Source organism: Plectropomus leopardus, chromosome 3 (genome assembly GCF_008729295.1).
Source record: "Plectropomus leopardus isolate mb chromosome 3, YSFRI_Pleo_2.0, whole genome shotgun sequence".
Lineage (NCBI taxonomy): Eukaryota > Metazoa > Chordata > Actinopteri > Perciformes > Serranidae > Plectropomus > Plectropomus leopardus.
Genome location: NC_056465.1, coordinates 15,086,007 through 15,108,389, shown reverse-complemented (window position 1 = coordinate 15,108,389; position 22,383 = coordinate 15,086,007). Strand labels below are relative to the sequence as shown.

The window sequence follows — 22,383 nt, the reverse complement described above, 5'->3', positions numbered from 1 at the left end:
TGACCAAAACAATATGCAAAATTACCTCAGAAGGACCTTATAACGGCTAAAAAAAGAGAGACACAAAATCACAACATGTAACTCAACATTTGTGTGTGCATGTAAGTGAAATTAATTATTCAATATGTAACAATACGGTTCCCATATCCATGTGCCCAAATTTCAGGATAATGTTACTCTCAGTATTTAATAATGCACTCATACTGACGTCTTCATATTGATTCAAGTGCCATATTTACACACACATTGAGCCGTGGCCCTCTAACCACCAGGAACTTGGCCCCCGGTTCAACCACAGTGTATTATCGGAAACCCTATAGGCACCGTTGCCTTTGCCTTGGTTTGCACACAATTAGACTCAGGACTTCCGTAGCAGAAAAACATCTAGGCCACATAATTAATTTTCAGTTTAATTAAGGATATATTCGGGAGGATACTTTGTGTCTTTTCCTGTAAAAACAGAGAAAAAAAACTTCATCAGCTCTTTGGAAAGGAGAGGCCTGAGTCTGCACATTCCCACTGAAGATGCACCGTGACTCCCTGAGCTCCACTGACACAATGTGCTCCAGCAGTCATCTGAATTCTGGACCACAGACTTCTCAGGATGGCACTGGTTTTACAAGGGAGAAACAAAATCCATTCAAATGGACTAGAGCTATAAAGGTTTTTAATGCAATTAGTATGCATGTTTTATATTTTATATGACATGTACTCAAGTAGCATGTTCTATGCATGATTTAATGGCATACAATTAAAAATGTTCCCACAAGACACCCACTGGCATGCACCTTCACTTTCCAAAGCAATGATGTCAGTGATTTTATCGGGTCACATATAACTATATATAGTGTATGTGTTACCATGCTATATACCAAATGTAAGACCAACATTTTGTTTTTCTACTTAGAAATGAGGAAAAGCTCTGTTTATCTTTACTTTTTTAAGAGAAGAGATTAGGTTCAGTAAGGAGGACCAAAAATGTGGTACTACTGCCATTGTTTATACCCTTACAAAAGCTTTTGGGTAAGAATTAGCAAAGAATTATGCAAACAGACAATTGCTGAAATAAACTTATTTCAGCAACCCCTGGAAATTTGGATTTATGTCTTATAATGCCCTTCTGAATCTGTGAAAAAGATCACTTGATGTTTTTTCAAATTTCTCACTTATCATTTTCTTTTAATTTAGTTTGCTGCTTTGACAGCATATAGCCTGATTGAATATCACGCTCACAGAAGTTCACTGACCTTAAATTTGAAAAAGACAGAGAGGGCGGCAAGTGGCACTCCCACTGCTGTCCTACTCCCACATTCCAACAGTCATCTATGTATTCTGTCTGAGACGGCAGCACCAGTGTCTCCATTTACAAACCTCCAGCCAGAGGAAGCAACTCACAGCATTAAAACTTGCAAAATGTCCTCCTGCTTCTCTGCTTTCACCCAAAAAGAGAACCGTCCACTAACCCACTGAGCAGGAACATCCAAATAGAAACATCACTCCTATGCTCTTTACTGCAGAGCCTCCAGCCAGTATGGAGAAGGCCTCCAAAGTCCACTCCAGTCTTCCTCCGAGATCCAGAATGACGCCCAGGAAGGAGAGGGAGAGTGGAGCCTCGGTGCCTCCCAGAAGTCACCGACAAAGGCCATCGAAGGCATCATCAGTGAGGAAAGAGAGGCCACAGAAAGAGAAGCTGGAGACAAATGAGGTGAAGGTAGAGCAGGACACGGAAGTGAAGGTGAAGTCCACCGTGGTGGACATAGACAGCGTGAGAGAGGAGGAGGTCAAGGAGGAGAACCTGGGGCTCCTGGAAGCAGCAGAGCAGGATGGTAAGTCGAGGGCATACATTTTACACACAGTGAGGGGAGAGTTTAACAGTGATTTTACCAATGTTATGGATTGTTTTATGTCCTAGGGATGTAGACACTTGTGAAAGAATTACAGATAATTAACCCTTTAAAACCTGGGCACGTTGATTTGATTTCTTTCAAAAGAAGGCATTGAGCAAATTAACTAGACATGGCCCAAAAATATTCTAATAATATTTTATAGTATTATAATAAATTACCTGGAAATAAGCAACAAAAGCTAAAAAACAAACAAGAAAACTGACTACTTTTTCTTTAAGATAATTTTAAAATATTATTAAAATAAAAATAAAGTTTTCCTGACATTTTTGTCTAGTTTTTTTTTTTTGGATACCCCATTTAAGAAAATAAATCAGGGCATTTTCTTGTCACCGACTAATTCCTTGCAGGTTTTCTTGCAGTTTTTGCAAAGTTGCTCATTGCCTTTTCCCATGTGGGAGAAATCAAACCAATCTGCTCCGATTTTAAATGGTTAATGAAAGTCGTCTAAACGCAGCACAAAAGCAACTGATGTCAATCCAGGTTTCAAAGGGTTAAATAAATAGTAATGTAAATTGAGGCATGTGGAAAAAGAAATAAATTAATCCAGAATTTTTTCTTGATATTGATAAATCATAACTCATTGGCAGCTCTTATGAAAATGCTTAACTTTACTCTGAATTCTATTTTATCAGTTCTTGGTTGTATTTCTTCATACTAAGTACTGTGGATCTCTGCAGGTCTGAAGCGCAAGAGCCTGGGAGTGTTTGAGTGGCTGCTGATGGTCTTCGTCTTTGCTCTGGTTCTCCTCTTCTTCCCACTTTCCATCTGGTTCTGTGTCAAAGTATGAACCACAGGCCTAACAGAAACCAAAAACTGTTCAATGTTCGAATTATGAGTGAGATTCCTTCTAAATTTATGCAAAGGATTAAGATGAGTAAAACCAGCTAGGCACGTGTAGTTTGTGATGGAGATGTAAAAGATAGAGATTTTTATCATTTAATTTTAATCTCTGAATGGTCAAAACACTATTTCTACCTTTTCAACCTCAACAAGAAGTAAAATATTTGAAGAAATTAATGAATGTTGGGGAATCTTAGCATGAAAGTCAGCTATTTTTAATGTAGAGGTACTATTTTCACCTCATAGCCATTGTTTCATCTTGAGTCAAACACAGTAAAATTTGTCAATGCCCCACTACTTTCTGACTACACTGTTTGTTACTGAACAAAAGTACTGCATTAAAGATGGCATTCTGGTGTTGTATGTTAACTGGACACTTCAGCAAACATTGTCTTCTGCTCATATTTAGTGACAGATGCGTATCATTGTTTGACTGACAGGTGGTGAGGGAGCATGAGAGAGCTGTGATCTTTAGACTGGGTCATCTACTGCGTGGAAAACCCAGAGGACCAGGTTGTCACCAATTACTTTCATTTTTTTAGTGCAAAACAGTTAACTTGCCATTTCTGAGGTTGTGTGTCATTGTTTGAATTGCTGTTGGGTTTGCTTGGCAGGTGATCATCATACAGCTAAATCATGTAAAGTTTAAGTTAAAATTGTGTTAGTCATCTGCATGCATTCTCTCATATAACAGTCTTAGGAAAATCATTTTTAATAAAACATACTTGTAATTAAAGGGGCAGTTCATCCCAAAATCTAAAAATACATAATTTACCTGAAGTGGTATTTATCACTCTAGATTGTTTTGGTGTGAGCTGCTGAGTGTTGGAGATATCAGCTCTAGAGTTGTCTGCCTCCTCATGTACATAATGGAACTAGAAGACACTCGGCTTGTGGTGCTCAAATCACCAAAAACACATTTGAAAAACTCAACAGATCTGTCTCTTTCCAGAAATCATGATGCAGTTACTCAAGACCTTGTTCTGAGTAGTTTCATGTGGGAAATATTTTCTCTCCACTGAACTACACCCCCCAACTGGATCACCACACACAACAAAGTGTGCATCCACTTCTAGCTGACCTAGCACCACTGAGCCAACTAAAGTTACAGCTCAGGTGAAGAGGACATCATTAATGTTTACATCTCGCGCTGTCATGAGCCTCTTCCTTATGAGTACACGCACACTTCCTTCTGTGCAGTAACACAGTTAGAAGGTGCAGTCCAGTAGAAAGAAAATAGTTCCTACATAAAACTGCACACATCAAGGTATGTGGAATATCTTGAGTAAATAGGTCATGATTTATAGAAAGAGACATTGATGTTGATTTTTTTTGTGCTTTGAGCACCACAAGCAGAGTGCAACCTTGTTCATTATATTGAAGAGAAGCCAGACATCTCTACAGATGATAGAGGTGTCAGAGATCTGAAACTCAAACCTAAACAATCTAGACAGATAAATAGGACTATGTGTAAATGAAAAATATGTATTTTTGATTTGGGGGTTAACAGTTAGTTTAATATAAAAAATCTGTCCTTAGATCAAACCCTTTTCCTCCCCCTCTCCAGGTCTTCTTTTCTACCTCCCAATCCTAGATGTGTGTCACAAGGTCGACATACGACTGAACATGCTGAAGATTCCTTCTCACACGGTACAGCACAGTAAAGCAAAACACTACTGACATATTCACATTCAACCTAATATGTAAAAATGTTAACTGTTAACTGTATATGCACCTTCCCTGCGCATACAGTACACCTTTCACAGTCCATAAAGAGATCAGACTTATTCGTCACTTCAACAGCAACAGAAGTTTAAATCTTTGTTAGTGTTTCTTAACCTTTTAGGATAGTGAGGAAATTAAACGCTACCCCCTGCTAAACTAATCTGTGAGACAGTGACAAGGCTTTAATTGCATTCAATTTGTGACTTCTCATATGCCTGTATGCAGGTGGTGACAAAGGACTTGGTGAGGCCGGAGCTGAGTGCAGTGTGTTATTACCAGATAGAGAACGTAGCTCTGTGCAGCACGGCTCTTTCCTGTTTGACCACAGTCCTGCAGACTGTGGTCGAAGCAGCAGTCAGAGACATTCTCGCACAGCACACATTCAGCCACGTCCTGCTGCACAGGAGGAGGATTGGACTGCAGATACAAGCAGCGGTTGACTCTGTTGCTTGTCATTGGGGCATCAGGGTGGAGAGAGCAGACATGTAAGACTGAAGATAAAAAATGAAAACATTAATTGTGATTCCTCAGCTGCATCTGTATCTCAGTGTGTTTCAATGGAAGTCAAGGTTAAAACTCACATAACATCATGTGGCATCAATGCATTCTGGGAAGTGAAAGTTTAGGGCCCCATGTCCAGCAGACGGCCACCAAGAACGCTTCACATGTCCCAAAAGCAGAGGTTGGCGACCCTACACTCACTATGGAAGTGCATAGGCTAAGCAAATTATGCAAGGCCTCCCCCTTGTATCACAGCAGGTTTTGGTATTTACAACTTGAGTGAGAGGATTAAACCAAACTACCCCTCTGATCACAAAAAGAGAAAAAACAAACATCAGCGTGAAAGTGAAATGAGGGATCAGTAATCAGGCTAACTTCTGTAAACTGTTCTGTCTAATCAAATCTGCTTGGCCCCCCAAGGTTTAGGGCCGGCCCTGGTACAGTCTGATCTTGATGGCCCTCCCTCACTGGGTGACGACTTTTGATTGTTCAATATTAGTGCAAAAGGCACAATGGGGCGCTTTAAAAGTGAGGGCCTAACAGTATTACCTCATATTCACAGCTGATGCTTTAAATTGCTGAAAGAATCAAGATTTTTTTTTTCTTTTTAAGATCTGATTTGTACAACACAATGGATTAGCAGTGCTCCTGAAAAAATGATTCACTTTCTGTGTGCAAATTCTTTTTCTTATAAAAGCTTTGATTTTTCCAGGTAAACAGCAAGAAGAATGTAGAGATTTGTGGTGTACTGTACTGCTGACCGGGCGTGTGTTTGATTTTCTGTCAGAGACGAGCTCAGTTTTCCTGTGGAGTTACAGCAGAGTCTGGCTGCTGAAGCTGAGGCCAAGAGACAACAGCAGGCCAAAGTGAGTAACTATATCCTATAAAATATATAAAACTATACTACCTTTTTAAAAATCAGATGTTTGTTTACTGTATCTTAATACTTGTTTTTGCATTTTAAATGTTCATGGTTAATGCATTTTCAGTTACCATTTCAGAAAGCGTATTATTTGTAAAACTTGTGGAATGTAGGTAGAAAAACCTTAGTAAAGCCTCTGTGTACAATCAGAACATGTCTTTGGCTTAACTTAGTGGCAGTTTCAAAGACAGCAGCTGACAGCAAATAAAGCCAGTGGCTGATCTCTGTTCCTGAGCCTTCCAATACTCAATGCACTTTTGTTTCCATTTCCATTCTAATATTTTTTTCTGTATTTTCATCCCAGAGCGTGGCGTTGGTTTAGTATGCAGATCAATGCTTCTTCAGATCTGTAAAGTTAGGTTTACCTCTGCCAGGGGGATCATTTTTCTCAGTAGTATAAATACGTTTCCGACATCAGTCCGTCTCTCCATCAGGTCAAAGCAGCAGAAGGGGAGAGAGATGTCTGGGAGGGGTTCAGGGCCTCCCTCCGTCTCCTCCATCCTGCCCTGGTCCTTCCACTCCCTCCAGATCTCCTCAGCGTGACCCCTGACCTCTCATCCTTACCACCCCCTCCTCCTCCTGCTGTGGAGGGAGAAGGAGGGACGACAGAGGCGGAGCCAGACACAGACTCGCCAATGATGTGATAGACATGAAAGCTTATTATTGCTGAAAAGTTCATAATGAATTATTCCTAAACACCTAACAGAGGCAAATTAAAGCCAGTGATTCTCAGCTAACGGTTGAGTTTAATAGAGATTTTGATCATGCTAAAGAGTGTAACCTTGAGTTAAATGATTGTTGATTTAAGCATGATTTCAAATATGACTTAATTGTTTGGAGCTTTTGAATGTTTTACACTGGTGAGCTTTATCTATGGAGGATCTGAGAGCCTAAACTGAAGGATAAGTGAGTTTGTGTTGTATTTGAAAATAAATCTCCAAAGTTGAACTCATTTAAAAGTAACGTCTGCAGAAACTTTATTTTTTAAAGGCAACAAAAACTAATCTTCCTTAACTTGCGAGTCAAAAACACATTACAAGGTTAAACAAAACCACAACAAGCCAGCGTTGGTAATGCGTGCCAGAAGTCTTAATATCTTTGGGTGGTTTTCCTTTACTACTTTTAAACTGTGATGGAGTGCAGATGATGAATCTTGCTACGACTATGAAAATGCATGAAATACAAAACCCTAAAAGTGATTTCAAATATAGTTTATAAACATAAAGTTATAACACCTCCTGATCACGTCAAATCACCGTTTCTTGGTCCTTTTGGTGCCACTTGTTTTGGTTTCAGCTGTGGTTTTCTTTGGGGCAGCTGGAGTTGTCACTGCTGGTGGAGAAAGTGGAGGTGTTTTCTTTTTCTCTGTAACACAAACAAATCCATGTACCACCCAAATGCGTTAATACTGTCTCTCTGTCTAAGTCAAAAGTTTATAGATTTTTTTTTGTTTAGTCTGTACCTTCACTACATTTGACCTCCAGACTGGGTTGACCCTGCAGTTGTCTCTCCAGGTTCTGAATCTTCTCCAGCGCTGCCTGCAGAGCTTCCTCAGCCTTCAGGGCTCGCTGCTCCACACTCTGGACCCGCAGCTCTGAGTCACTGACACACACACGGAGAGAAATTTGACCTGGATGTCCTTTTCACATCCACAATTCAGTAGAGGTCCACTCTCTATTTCTGAACAACTACAGAAACTCAGCTGATGTGTGGACATCCAACAAACTTATTTCCACAATGGGATTTTGCTGAATAAACTCCACTTGAATCTGCAAGTTGTAAAAGTTTCTTTTTGAGTAATTTTTGACAAAAAGGAAACAATTAATGGGAGACACAAAAAAGACAATAGCCAGCAAGTGTCATAAGAGGAGTCATGAAAAAAAACAACAACATTGAGTTTAGGAGGACATAAAAAAACAGTGTTCCACTCAACAATAATAAAGTTAACCTACTGCAGTTCCTGCTGCAGCAATCCTACTGTGGTGAGATCACTAAAAGCTTTCTGGGCCTCATCTGTTGCTGGAGATATAACCAAATCAGTCTGATAGACAGACACAGAGACAGACACAGAGACAGACAGATGTCAGATAGACAGTTTGTTCAGTTCTATACACTGTGAAAGAATGCTAACACTGAAAAAGTGTGTAATTTAACTGTCTGACCCCGTTCAGGTAGACACTGCTCTCTCCCAGCTTTCTTTGTGTAATGTTTCCATCATAGCCAATCAGCTTCAGCACTGGAGTCTCACAAACCATTAGCTCCCCCTGCAGGTTAACAACATTAACAACAAAATCACTGTTCATTTTTTGCCAAATAGTGTGGTTAATACAGTACAAAAATGTGTAAAACAATCATGTTTCTTTTATAAGACTCTTTTGTAAAATTCCCTGTAATCCTGAAGAAATTATCTCATTTCTTCACACTGTTCTGTCTTCAATGCAGATCTCCAAATTCATAGATACTCCAAAGATTTCCTGATCTGAGGGAGCAGTCAATACAATTCAAAGAAATACATGTTTTGTAAATTGTGTCTTTTATCTCACAAACTAACTCTATAACATTCACATTGAACTATAGATGTCTGTGGTCACTGTTCCAGACTGCCCCAGGATTTTCAGAATATCAGATGAGATACCCTAAAATTATTTTTACCCTTATGTGTAGACAATAATTTAACTAAGTACACTTGATGGAAATTATATCGATACCTGAGAAGCCTCTTGTTGTGTTTCATGTCCTTCAGCAGTACACTGTGGAGACACAAGAGAATCATCACTGCCCTCATCATTAGAATCATGATTACTGTAACATTAATTTGGTTATTTCAATAAACAAATCCCAAATTATCATTATAATAAACTGTACTCCATGATTTTCAAACAAATGGGAAACAAACAGCTCTAGTCAGTAAATACAATTCTATTTAATGTCATTATTCAACCTACAACTTACAGTCATTTATACTGTGACAAGGCCATAAAATGTTTAAGCAAACACTCAACTGAAAATAGGATTAAAGATGTGGACAAAAGGTCCATCAATTTGTTAACTCACAATGAAAACCTGACTGCTCTAGGCCTAATTGCCTATTCAGTGAAATTTCAGAGGGCAGATATTGACTGAGACAGGAGTTCAAACTTGATCATCTGATCAAATAATAGACTGTCTAACTACTGCCTGTTGCCCTTTATCATCAATAGCATTCATGCCATTTCTCCTTTTTAGCCTTTAACTCACTACAAAATGTTTGGATGTGTGAATGACCTCCACAGTGTGTCCAATAACAAGAGATGAGCTCCAAAACAAGTTTAGGGTTGTGTAGTCAAACTTTTTTCCATTTTCTAAAGAGCAGTCTCACAGTAACATGGTATCATAAGTTTCTCACTTGTACTCCACAGCTGTTGCAGTAATACGACTCACCTCTCTTAGTTCTGCCTCAGTCTCATCTTTGACCTCACTGTTTGCTGTAGGATCAGCTGAAACTTCCACGTTCACCTACACAAACACACACACACACACACACACACACACACACACACACACACACACACACACACACACACACACAAAGTTTCTCATTCTTCTCACATTGACCTTGACTACAGTAAAATCTGATGCAAACTCTCCTATTTTGTCGGCTCTACTTCACTGTAGCAAGAGCAACATGGCCAGTCACCTGACACCAGTTATTTCTTTAATAATAAAGACAAAACTACATGAAAATATATATATTTTAAAAACTACACCCATGCTCATCTTAGGCCAATGTAAACTAAAGAAAAAATACAATCATTAAATAATTTAAAATATAAGGTTTATCCATGTGGGTTGTATTAAAATGGACTCCTCACCAAAGGCTCCATGCTGTCTGCTGGAGAGACTGTGACATCACTGCTGGAAGCGGGGTTAGCCTGTCGGACAGGCAGCCCCACAGGACCACCTGTCACTCCAGAGAGCAGGATTAAACAGGTCTCCACCCAGTCACTGCACTCCGTCTGAGGACAGATAGTACAGATCCAGGTTTTTAAGGTTTATCTTACCCATGTATGTGACTGCAGTGTGGCTCCCTCTTCTGGAGCTTTGTAATACTTGAACACAACAAGCTGGTCTCAAAATGGAACATGATGCATCTCTTGATTTTTCTAGTGTATTTAAAGTAATGATTACTGGTGAAATGTAAACGTTTTCGGATCTGATGATAGCCCAGTTCCTTGCTTGTATCTAATTCTGTATCAGAACATTGTTTACCTGCAGCTTTTTGCACTCATTCATCTCATTTTCAACCTCAACTTCACGTGAGTTGTGCAGAATCTGCTCCTCCAGAATCAGCTTGCAAGATCTGGAGTCAAAAGCACACATTTCCTGATAAGTAAATCATAGAGAAAACCCCCCTCTGATGATCCTTTCAATCTTACACTAAACATACTTTAGCCAACATTCATTTCTATGTGATGTTAGTCAGTATGTGTGGTGTAAATAGGTTATCATCAAAATTCAGTTCAGCACTTGTGTGAGACAAAAAGGTGTACTTATTGTACTGTGCACTAATTGTGACTTACTCTGGTAACTGCAAATTGTAAAAACAAGTAAAAACTTCTGGTACCTGCTGATGTATATAGAAAAAAAGTCCAGTTTCTCTGCCAGCATCTTGGCATCCTCATCCAGTGTCTGTACGGAGACATTTGTAATGTAGTAGTGTTCCTGTACTTGGTCGTTGTTCTCACCATGGTCAGGTACCATGAGGAGCAACAGATCCAACATCCAGCGGGTCTGAGCCATGTGAATAGAACTGGCCTGGTGGGAGAGGAAATACTAAAACTCAAAGGAAGCACCTTGTAATATTAAAGCAAACAAACACATTAATTAAAAATAACACAGCAAATAAAGTATTTGCTGTCACCTAAGTGACTTCCTGAAACATACGTGTTTGGCCATTTGGATGAATCGTCTGTATAATATCTGAGCATCACATTTATGGAGCTGATATGTTTGTTTCAAAACACTCGAGTGAACATTTTTGAAAATGTGTTGAGTGAACGTGGTTTGTACTGACCTGCTCACTGAGTCTCTGGTTCTCACCATCAGTGAAGTTCGTCAGGCTGCTTATGAACTCTTGCACTTTATCTAACACATTTTCTGCTTCTCTACTATTTGAAGAAACAATCACACATAACAGAAACAGGAATTTCAGTATTGAGACACGTCATTTTAATTTCTAAGTTGTATTTTTCTATTACATTTTAGCACAAGCAATAAACACAGTGTGTTAATAAAGACATAAAATCTTAAAACTAAGATTGTAAAGAAAAAAACTCCAACAAAAAACTTTTACCAAACATATATCTAAAAGTTAGCCTCAATTTGCACGCATTAGTGAAAATTTGTTGCTGTGTTACTTTAAGACTTTCTCATAATATGTCACAGATCACAGTGTTTGTGAATCAGGAGTAAGCATAATAAAATATGCATATGTGAGTATACATAATAAAACATGTATACAATTGCTCCACAAACACACAGAATATCAATTTTTTCTTGCAGAACATTCAAAAGTTTTATCATGAGAGTATATTACAAACATATCAACAAAATGTTGATAAATGAGGCATATGTCTTTTCATTACATCCCCTGTCAAAACTTACTATATGTCAGGTTTGTTTTTGTCCTTTTCATTCTCTGTCTGCATGCTGAAGACGTTCTGAGAGGCTTTTTCCGCCAAACTCTGCCAGTTTTGCAGTTCCTTCTCCAGCTTCAGCCCGTCAGAGACAGACATCATTTCTTGATGACCAATCACTGCACCAAGCTTGGAACCCCAGGACTCTATCAACCCACGCAGTGACGTGATCTGTCTGTGGATCCCTGAAACAGCATGACTAGAATCAGTTTCAACACATTAGTTATAACAAGAAACATTTGTTCTTATTTTGAACCATTAAAACAAGTAACAGATATATGGAGATTCTGTGGCTGTCTGGCTATAGCTTATGAGTGTGTACGTGTTTTTGTGTCAGGACCAAACACTGTGACGCTAACCAAAGTCCTGATTTTGCAGCTGTCATCAGTTCTGTTTCTTTACACATTTCTATTCGGAGTACAGTCAAGCAAAAAACTGAAGAAGCGCCAAATGACAGTGTATACTGTACTTACCTGTCGGCCTCAGAATCATGGTTTCTTGATCTTTTTAAATTATTCAAAATTGTGCCTCTATCAGCTCTCACCTTTCTCTCCACTGACTTGTTCATCCAGCTGTTTGAGGAGCTCAGATAGGACGCTCTCCAGCTCTTGTAGGGCCCGCTGGCCTGCGGGGGGTTCACCATCAGAAGAGGGGTGTCTTCTGAACAGCTCAAGGCTCATATTTAGACATCTTTCCTGCACATGGCCAAGCTCACCCAGTGTCTGCTGGCAGGAAAGCAGCTTGTCACCTTGGTAGCGTTCACACTGGAGGGCCAATGTCTGCAGAGAAACAGAGTACAGAGGAGGACTTCAATATTAAAAAAAAAGAAAACTCAGCTGCTGACTAGACATACTGTATGCGCCAAATATCCACTATCCACTACACATTTGGAATAGAATCTAATCTCAGACTGTCAAAATGTCCACTACCTACAACATAGACAGAAAAAAATACCTTAAACATGCTGAAAAACTAGTTTGTCCTGGTTTAAAGATTGTTTAAACATCAATTCTCAACTGAGACCTACACCAATTACTTTCATACTTATTTTTATAATTATAATTATAATTTTTTAACATACTGATTTTACCATAAAACTCACCCAGTAAATAACTGAAATATCTATAACTGTTTTTTGTATTACAGATTTTCTGAAAGTTTGTTGAAATATGCAAAAGATTAATTATCTAATTAAATTTGCACAGATTTCCTTTAAAAGCAGAGTCTTTAAAATAATTTTTGATATCTCTTTTTATCACTCCATAAATCAGAAAAAAAATTAATCTTCACTATATTTCTAGAATAGGAATAAAACCTTAAATAAATCACCTTATGAATGATGTTTGAATGAATCCCTCTGTACAAAACCTTGAGAATATAAATGGGAATAAAACTGGAAAGGTTTGTGTATGTAAGTGCTACTGAAGTGGAAATTCCTGGCTCGGAGTATGGGGAAAAAAATAATTTTATAAAATTGCATTTCAATATTACATTTTTTAGACAAAAATAAAACACTACAGGTGAACAGGGCAAACATTTCTGCTAATAGATATCACCATGAAACTTCCCCAGCTGATTACTTACAGTTAGACATTTATTTTTTGTATTACAAGTTTTCTGAAATTTATGTGTTTAAATTTGCAAAAAAAAAGGCATTGTTGAAATGAATTTACAAAAATCTGGACTAAAATGAATAGTCTGGAGGAGGACAGCAATATAGTCCAAAATCTCAAACCAGTGCATTTAAAACTATGTTTTCTCCTGGGGTGTCTTGCCAATTTCCAATTGGTAAAGGATTTTCAGACAGAGACACAGATGAGTAACGAGTGATCAGTGGTTGACTGATACGAGAAAGCCAAGATGAAAGGGACGGATGACAGCATGACATAGATGAGGAGCATCAGACATGACAAGTGATGGTAATAATGAGAGATTTGAAGCTGATCAGTTAGGTGAAAGTGAAAAGATGATGTGATTACATCAGAAACGTGACAGAGCTGAGACAGACTCGATGACAATGAGACTTTTGTCAGAAATAAGAGACACAAGTGGAAGACAAAGGTGAGATACATCACATACATTCACAATAACACTGATGGGTAGGAGAAAAACATGCACACACACAGAGGAAGTAAATGTACTCTCTTACATTTGACCACTGCTTCAAATCAGCATGAATCTTTTCCAGAGATGCTTTCTCATATTTTGGGTCAGGACACCTTGAAAGAGAGTAAGAGCATCTTTGGTAGAATACACACACAGATCAATCTTTTTCATTTGCTAATCATTGACACCACACCAGGTGTTGAGTGGGCTATTACGGTTTTCCAGAAAAACACATTATCTTAAACTGATAGCGCTTTATACTAATGGATAATCATGTAACCTTACATAAACGCTTTGATATCTTAGCTTGGCCTTACTTGTTCTGTGTTGTGCAGAAGGCGAGCCACTTGGCGATGCCTTGCTGGATGGCACACATCTGTTCAGACTGAGCATCCTCAGTCTTCTTCAGCTGGGACATGAAAGCAGTCAGCTGCTCTTTCCAGTAGGTAGAAAGCTCCATGATGACATTCAGCTCCTCCGTGTCCTACATTTTGATTGTCAAAGGCATAGTGTAAATGAACAATCAGGGATATATCTAAAGAGTCATCTAGGGCATTGAGTGTTTTTGCTATGAGCTAGGAACTGCATTATTACCTTCATAGCGAGGTAAAGGCTGCAGTGTTCGGCCGTCTTGAACCAGCTCTGCTCGATGATATGCAGCCGACTGATCTGCTGCAGCTTCTTCACACTGATCACCTGACAATCACAGAAAAATCAGATCCTTACAATGTCGATGAAGGTTCTCAGTCATCCAGGTCACGGTATTCATAAGTGCTGTTTCGTTGACAACTGGACTTGTTTTAGTTCCTTTCAAGGAACTGCAAGGCAACAAAACAAGGCAAGAAAGCAATGAGCAACTAAACAAGAAAGGGCCACAAAAGCAAGAAATGATTGAAAAGCTATGTAAAAATGTATTTGAAAATAACAAAAAATAAAAGTAAAGACAAGACAGAAGAAAGTGCTAAGTGATATGCATTTTTTTTCTGTAACATAATTTTAAATCTATAATTACCCGAGGGACATCTGCTGGAGCGAAACATGGTTATATTAATTTTATAAATACGTCTGTAGTAAGCTGAACAGTGAGCATGCGTTTCTCTCTTTGTTTATAAATTGCACCCTTCTCCGATGCACCTGTCATACACTCAGGTCTGCGGAGATTCTCTTCAGCAAATATCTAATTAAAAGAATTACATTTATAGTTTTCTTGACATTTTCCCTGTTTTTCTGATAGAATAATCCCCCTAATTTTCATGTCATTTTTTGTCCTGTCAAGTCAGTAAATTTTATTTATAAAGCCTGGTATGACATACCATTTGCCTCAGAGGGCTTTACAGCATACAACATCCTTCTGTCTTTGGACTCTCAAAACAGATAAGGAAAAACTCCCCCAAAAAGCCCTTTAATGGATCACCTTTAACTATTTTTTTTTTTTTTTTTTGCAATTACAGAAATCAAACCAATTTTCTCAGGTGTCACGAGGTTTAAATGCTAGTGAAAGGAGACTGAATGCTACACAAGAATATTGATGTCAATCCAGGCGTTAAAGGGTTAATCAACTATTAATTATGCACACCACCCTCAAACATGCAAGATGAGTCGAATTGAAAGAAAAGACTAGATCCTGACTGACACACCTTGAGGGCGAGGCAGAGGGTAAGTTGACTCCAGCAGTCTTTCTCCTCAGTCATCTGCAGCAGCTGAGCCTCGAGGCGTCCCCTCTGCAGCTCATACAGCTCGTGGTAACCCTGGACCACACTGACAAGAGTACAAGGACCATTTGAGACAGAACACCTGGTCACATGTTGTACTTTTGCACTGTATGCTTACTGAACCTCTGTTGCATTTAGACTCCATCTCAGAGGACTTTTTGACTTAGACTTTTTGCTTCCTTGAAACACTAAAATATTTTGTGGTAATAATTAATGATATAATAACTACTACTGTGTACATTACAACATGGATGCACTGATAGCAGTACCTGATATCTAGTGCATCTGTCAAAGTATCAAATTTTACTGTGTTACTCATTTTTTGACGAAGACGCAAATACATTTTGCTTGAAATAAATCACTCATATCGACCAGAAATGTTTATAATGTTTACACTGGTGAATTTTGGAATGCACTAACTGACAAACACTTGGCTTTGACTGAATGAACAGTAGTTCAGTTCAGTCTTACCAGGGACTCACTCTGAATTGGTGTTACTCTGCTCGAGCGCCCCAGCCAGCTGCTGGTGAGCACGCTCTGCCTGCTGGGACACAAAGACATCATGGTCTCTGACTCTGACAAGTTCCCTGAGGATAAACACACACACAGAAATTAACACACTCATTTTTCATATTCACACATTGTAATCAGTGCTATTATTTAAATTTCCTATGTTTATTATCTCCTGTATAAGCATGTTCTAGTACTTTACAGCTCAAAATCAATCCATTCATCATAACCCCACAGTCTCACACCTGACCTACATACGTGTTGAGCTGCTGGATGGAACTCTTGATGCAGTGGATCTCCTCAGTGAGCCGGCGGTCCAGAGCCCGCTGTGCCACTGCCTCAGTGTGCAGAGCCTTCAGGCAGCGGGGGATTCGCTCGAGCAGGGACTGGTAACGCTGTCTGGACACACAAACACATGAGCTGCTGCGAAATAGGCTTTCTGGGGTCATTACTGGAAAAGATTTTCTGATAATGGAAAATGTCTCTCAAACTTTATGTCAAAATACATTTAAGAATTTACTTTAACTTAACTTTATTTCACATAAGGTGGTTTTAAGTCTTATGAAACTATCTTCAAGTGGTGCCATGTAGTTTGAGAGAGGCTGAACTAAATTTGTTCTGTAAAAAAGGAAGGCATAATAAGCCTGAGCTTCAGCCTACACCATTTCGATTGGCTTAATCCCTCAGTGTATTTTATTTGCTAAGAAGATCAAACTTCAATGTATTTTTTGTTAAGGGTAAAATGCTGATTGAAATGAACTTCCACGATTACTACTAGCAGTTACTGTCCTTATGTGTTGGCTGCTAACCTGAGTTTGGCAAGCAGCTGTCCTCTCTCAGCACAGCCCACGCTGACCTGCCTGATCAGTTCATGGAAAATAATGTTGTATATATTCTGCTCAACCTGCACCAGCTCCAGCAGACCCTCCATCTGTAAGACATTTGAATAAACTGTCTCTGAGAATATCCAAGCACTTTTGTTTTTATACACACATTTTAGCAAGAAGGAACGCACATAAATACCCAAATAGACGTAAAACGTCAAACCCTGATGTGGCACCAATTTGTATTTTTCTCTGTGCATGAATGCCTACTCCGTCTGCCTACCTGGGAGAGCTCAGTCAGCTCCTCTCTCCGCTGATCCACTCCAGCCTTCTCCAGCATGTCGTCCATTATCCTCATCAGCTGGAGCACTTCCTGTCTGCCACTGGGCCGCCTGGACACACAGATCATACATACAAATATGTACAACTACACATTCAAGTGTTTCCTGAACAACATTTATCTCTTATAATATCAGAACTTTGCCTACTTGATAGTACATAGTAGTATTCCTCCCTACTATTAAGCTGTATCATTATTAGTAAGGCAAGAAATTCTCCCAATGAAGACCACACCACTAAGCTTCATCTGTAAATTAAATTAAATAATATTTTTGAACTCACAGTGAAGGGAAGACCCGTAACTTCTGCTCATCATCCTGCAGCTGCACTGTGAATGCACTGAGGAAGAGAAGCAAAGTGAGAATCAATATAATTAATACTATAGTGTAAGAGTGCACAGTAAAGATGAGTAAAGTAGATGAACATAATGAGGCAGACTCACTCCTCAAAGAACTCGAGGCTCCGTAGCCCTTTGTGTTTGACAATGTGATATTCTTCTGGGATCAGACTTTCTGAGACACTTAAGTTCTGAAAGACAGACTGGCTGTGGTTATCACTTCACACTGTATAATTGTGTACATATATTGATAAATGGCAGCAAATGTGAATTTATAGTCAGCACTATTACAGTAAATCACAGCATTTGTAAGACAACTGTAAAATATTCTACTACTTCAAATGAAAAATGTATTTGAATCTTGGTTTGCCTTGCCTTTGGTAGAATGAACAATGAAGTACTATGGTTTTTGAGCTGAGATATCTTGTTTTTTTGTCACATCTGGTAGATTTTGATGCATTGTAAAGCCTTGCTTTTGCTTTATACCACACATTATGTTGCTAAGAAAAAAAACTGTCAGCAAAAAAGGCATATTATAAGGCCCTCCTTATTTTTGTGGTAAAGGGTTAAAAGGCCAGATAGTGAAACAGGGGCATGTTCAGTCTGAAAATGGTGGCTATGTCAGAGGTGTCAGCAGTGATTTGTACATAAATAAATGTCAAGCAGATCTTTACTTGTTGTACTTACGTTTTTTAGTTTTTATTTTAAAATTGCTTTCACGATGTATACATATGTTTCTCAGGTCAATTCTTTGTCCCCTTTGAACTGAACTGAACTAAACCCCACCATAACATAAGGGAATGCACTTGCATAACACAACAAGGTGTTCAGCGGACCACTGTTTTCGCTTAAATAAACATTAAGCTAAGTTTTGCTGAAGCTGAACACAGCCCTCAGCTGAGGCACCTTACCTGTGTATCTCCAGTGCCACTTCTGTCAGTCAGTGGTGGGAGGGGTGTAGTCCTCCTCTGGGTCTCCATAGCATCACACAGGAACGAAATGTCCCTGTATGGGCACCGTCAAAACAGAAGAAAGAAAAAAAAAAAACACATTAAGTTTCTTTCGGTCATTTGCAGATTTTAGGAATCCAGATTTGAGATTTTTTGAGACATGAAAGGTTGCCCCGATATAAGAAAAATATAATTATCTGATTAAAAATAAGTAACTTTATACAGAAACTAAAATTAGTTTGGTTTTAAAAGGTATCTGCTTATGATATTGCTAAACTGAATCTGAGCTGGCTTTGTATTAATCATGTCCTCTGTTAGTGTCAAGAGTAAACATACATAAATGTGTTGCTGTCAGCGCTGAAAGAGTTATATGTATATGTATATACATATAACTATATATGTATATGTATGTATATGAATGTATTGTTGACTAGATAGCAAAACATCACTGACTGACATTCAGTTCAACTTAATCTTTGAAGAAACTACATTGTTGCAACAACATTGTTTAGGTTGTTGCATATGTGTTGATGGTTTAGCTCACCTGCCAGCTCCAGTCAAGGACGTTGGCTGCTCCAGAAAGAATTTGTATTTCTTTCGTCCAAGAGGGTGATGCCAAACAGCATCCGGCCGTCTGATTCCACAGCTCTGTAAACAAAGTCATCTTAGAAACACTGGTGTCAACTAATTTCAGCCACACAGAAATAACCATACAAAAAGGGCTTGAATGTACCTTGCAGTGCCGATGGTGTGCAGTGTGCCCGAGTGTGCTCCTGTTGCAGACAGTGGAGGTAAGGCTGACCAATAGTTCATCTGGGATGATGTGGTTGTTGACAGGAGGAAGTTGTTTCTTTCTGCTCTCTGCTGGGACTTGACAATTCAGTTCTGCCACTGAGAAAAAATCAAATCAAACAAACCTAGACTCTGACTTTGGTATGAGGGGATGGTATATTTGTATAGACCGTAGCTGTTCCACATTTTGATGTTTACATATTTTTCTTGCATCACACACAAGGAACAAGGATATATATGACAACATTTGTTTAGTTTATCAAAACTTGTGGGGAGGAAAGAGATATTGTGCATCAGATAGAATAGTATTATTTCAGCTGATAGAAGAGTATTTAGGTAATCTGAAAAGCAGTAAGTGATAGATGATGTGCACTGCATTTAAAACAAAGTGTGACTTATTAGTTTCCCCAAAGAAATACGTACTCATAGTTTTTTAAATTACACAAAATTAGTGTCATTAGTTAGTGTCAACATTAGTGTCACTAGTAACAAGGATTTTCTGAATGTTACAGTTGAGCATTTGTTGATAACACACATTGCATTGGCTCCTTCAGTGGCGTTTTTAGGCCTGGGTGTCTGAGGCTTCAGCCCAGAGAGTTTTTTTTTGTTTGTTTTGTTTTTTTTTAATCTGGATCTAAGTAGACTGTATGTATATATGTTTTTATAAAAAAATAAGGATAGACTTAATAATATACTTTTTTAAAAAACCCTGGATGTCATAATATGTCATTTTGTTTATGCATTAAAGCCTTCAAAAATGATAAAATACTGTTGATCAAAACAGTTTTGTGTCGTCTGTGTTATTCAAGCAGTGCATTTTGTGTGACCGCCTGCCATTGAAAAAACGCACCAGTAATCCAGATAATGTTGCAGCAGTTAAAGGTGGGGCTCATTTTAAATATACTTCTACTACTTATACTTATGGGTATTTTTTAATTATATGTAATCATTTAATAGTTGATTATATTGTCTATTATTAATCTAATTTTTCAAAGTAACTTAAGCCGACAAACGTGGTGGACTAAAAAGAACAATGTTGTGGAGTATTAAGTATAAAGTAGATTAAAATAGAAATACTCAAGTGCAAGCACCTCAAAATTCTCTAAATTTTAGTGATAGCAGTTGCAAAGTAATACTAATTACTCATTATTCCCCAATTTCTCAGTTTTTAGATCAATAAAGTATATCTATCTATCTATCTAATTACCAACAGCTACTAATAATATGTTATTCATCAAAATTAATGATTAATCAGGAAAATAAAATTCAAATATTAAAAAAACAGAAATGCTAGGGGTAAAAAAAGAAGCTAGAGTACATTTTTGAAAAGCATCAAAATAGGGCTTATTCATAAAATAAAATTCCTGGGGGAGGATACTCCAGAATGCCTTATAGAAGTCAGGGGTAGGCCCCCAAATCCTGAAACGCCTGTGGGCTCCATAAATACATACATATGGTGAGATTTTTTAAAATATGTTTTTTATGGTTAAGGGAGAGTCATACATTTCCCTCCAGCCACTCAGGGGGGCACAAGGAAATATAGCTTCTTTTTTTTTTTTTAGCACTGGGGAGGGTCAAAATGAAAAAAAAAGAGGAAGAAGTGAAATACCAGCCACCCACCTCCTCTGATAAATGAAGTACAGTCCCTTACTGTAATGTGTGAAAGTGCTGTGTTCTGTGGCAGTATGGGTAGCCTAATGCTTTCCTAACATTATCTCTTCTGGTTAAACTAACTGAGTACTGTAACGGTAAACTAGTCTCTATCACTATCGTCACCTCTGGTGTCCAGTGCTCGCTCCGGCCTCGATGAACTTGGTGCTGAATTGGCTCTCATGGACGCAGACATCCTGGGCTCGCAGTGGCGATGTTACAATAAGGTTTTGGCAAACAACTTCTGAAATTATGACGAAGTCATGTGGACGATAAGGTAGTTAATTTGCCGTAAAAACAAAACAAAAACAAACCGTCCCTTCCACTCTCCCCCCAGGTTCAACTTCCTGGTTGCGTTGCCGTGGTAACGCCCAGCGCTTTCGGTGGACGCTGAAGTCTGTTCATTTTTATCAACTGGAGAGACACCTATACCTCTCGTTTTGCCTTGTTTAGTCTGTAAATGTCTTGTTTTTAGCCTATAAATGACGCCCAAAGTATAAACAAATAATAATAATAAAGTAGTTAATTCGTAAAACAAAAAAAATATATTTTATTCTATTCGAGTCCTATTTAAGAGATCATATTTAGGCCTGCAGCATATATTTTTATAAATCAGGACACTGTCATGCTTAAGACAAACTCAAATCCTTTACGGATCTTTTAGCAAGTAACGTGTAATTTAATGTTCGACACTGATTAATTCTATTAGCAGTTTAATGATTCAATAGTTTGGCTAGTTTATTGGTATCAACTGTTTGGTTTAAACAATCTAATATTTAAGTTTAAAAAAAAAATAATCCCGCCATCACTTTCATCCTTAATGACAAAAGGAGACATTCTGATGTATTGATTTTTAGAGTTACATTCTTCAAACCAATAGCTCAATTTTAATAATAATAATAATAACAACTCCATTTCATACCACAAAAGGTAACTTATGTGCACAATAGCATATAGTAGGCATAACCATATTAGGCCTATATCAGACTTTGTACAGTTTTTTTTTTCAATTAGGCTACAAAAACTCCAACAAAGTAAACTTTTAAATATTCATTTTTGATTCAGGAACCTGGTAATTTCAGTGACTTCTATTCATTCTTAAGAATAAATCACTAATTGAGTTTTGATACATTTTTGGTACACATTTGTACATATTCGGATGTTGTGCTTTTTTTTTGTTTTGTTTGTTTTTTGTTTTGATTGTAGCCAGCATACAGACACAAACTGTAGCTGAATGTACTACACATTTAGAAACTTAAAGCTACTTAATGTTCACGTAGGCTAAATTATAATATTTGCATACTCTTAAATTCAAGGCCACCTTTAAGGGGTGAGGGGCTTTCCAGGGCCCAGCCGCCAGCAATAACCATATTCATCCAAAATAGAAGCAAATGATAACCACATAGTGCTGTTTTTTCATTATTTATGCTATAGTTAAAAAAAAGTAGGCTGTTTCCTCTCTTGAAAACAGTCACCTATGAGTCTTTTTTAAAAAAAAAAAAAAAAAAAAAAAAAAAAATTTGCTGCCTTTTCCAGTCCTTTCTGTGGGCGGCCCTGCTCATAGGTACCCTACATCCTAACATCAGTTATCTT

At 38.2% G+C, this 22,383-nt stretch overlaps 2 protein-coding genes across 2 annotated transcripts; one reads left to right on the top strand and one right to left on the bottom strand.

Annotated features, from left to right (window-relative positions):
- Positions 1-1,367: 1,367 nt before the first annotated feature.
- On the top strand, positions 1,368-6,586 carry nphs2 (NPHS2 stomatin family member, podocin). The gene is made up of 7 exons (XM_042484218.1): positions 1,368-1,826; positions 2,585-2,688; positions 3,188-3,260; positions 4,315-4,397; positions 4,698-4,957; positions 5,761-5,839; positions 6,330-6,586. The coding sequence occupies exons 1-7, from the start codon at positions 1,502-1,504 to the stop codon at positions 6,537-6,539; spliced, it is 1,134 nt and encodes a 377-aa protein (XP_042340152.1). The 5' UTR covers positions 1,368-1,501; the 3' UTR covers positions 6,540-6,586.
- A 284-nt stretch (positions 6,587-6,870) lies between these two features.
- On the bottom strand, positions 6,871-21,093 carry axdnd1 (axonemal dynein light chain domain containing 1). The gene is made up of 26 exons (XM_042483968.1): positions 20,917-21,093; positions 19,082-19,239; positions 18,893-18,996; positions 18,310-18,403; positions 17,504-17,589; positions 17,344-17,400; positions 17,006-17,114; positions 16,708-16,829; positions 16,157-16,297; positions 15,871-15,975; positions 15,314-15,434; positions 14,271-14,372; positions 13,994-14,160; positions 13,720-13,789; positions 12,115-12,349; positions 11,539-11,755; positions 10,949-11,042; positions 10,499-10,689; positions 10,144-10,234; positions 9,747-9,890; positions 9,316-9,390; positions 8,604-8,645; positions 8,058-8,159; positions 7,848-7,936; positions 7,358-7,497; positions 6,871-7,260 (listed from the first exon to the last, which is right to left on the bottom strand). The coding sequence occupies exons 1-26, from the start codon at positions 20,984-20,986 to the stop codon at positions 7,148-7,150; spliced, it is 3,039 nt and encodes a 1,012-aa protein (XP_042339902.1). The 5' UTR covers positions 20,987-21,093; the 3' UTR covers positions 6,871-7,147.
- Between the last annotated feature and the right edge of the window lie 1,290 nt (positions 21,094-22,383).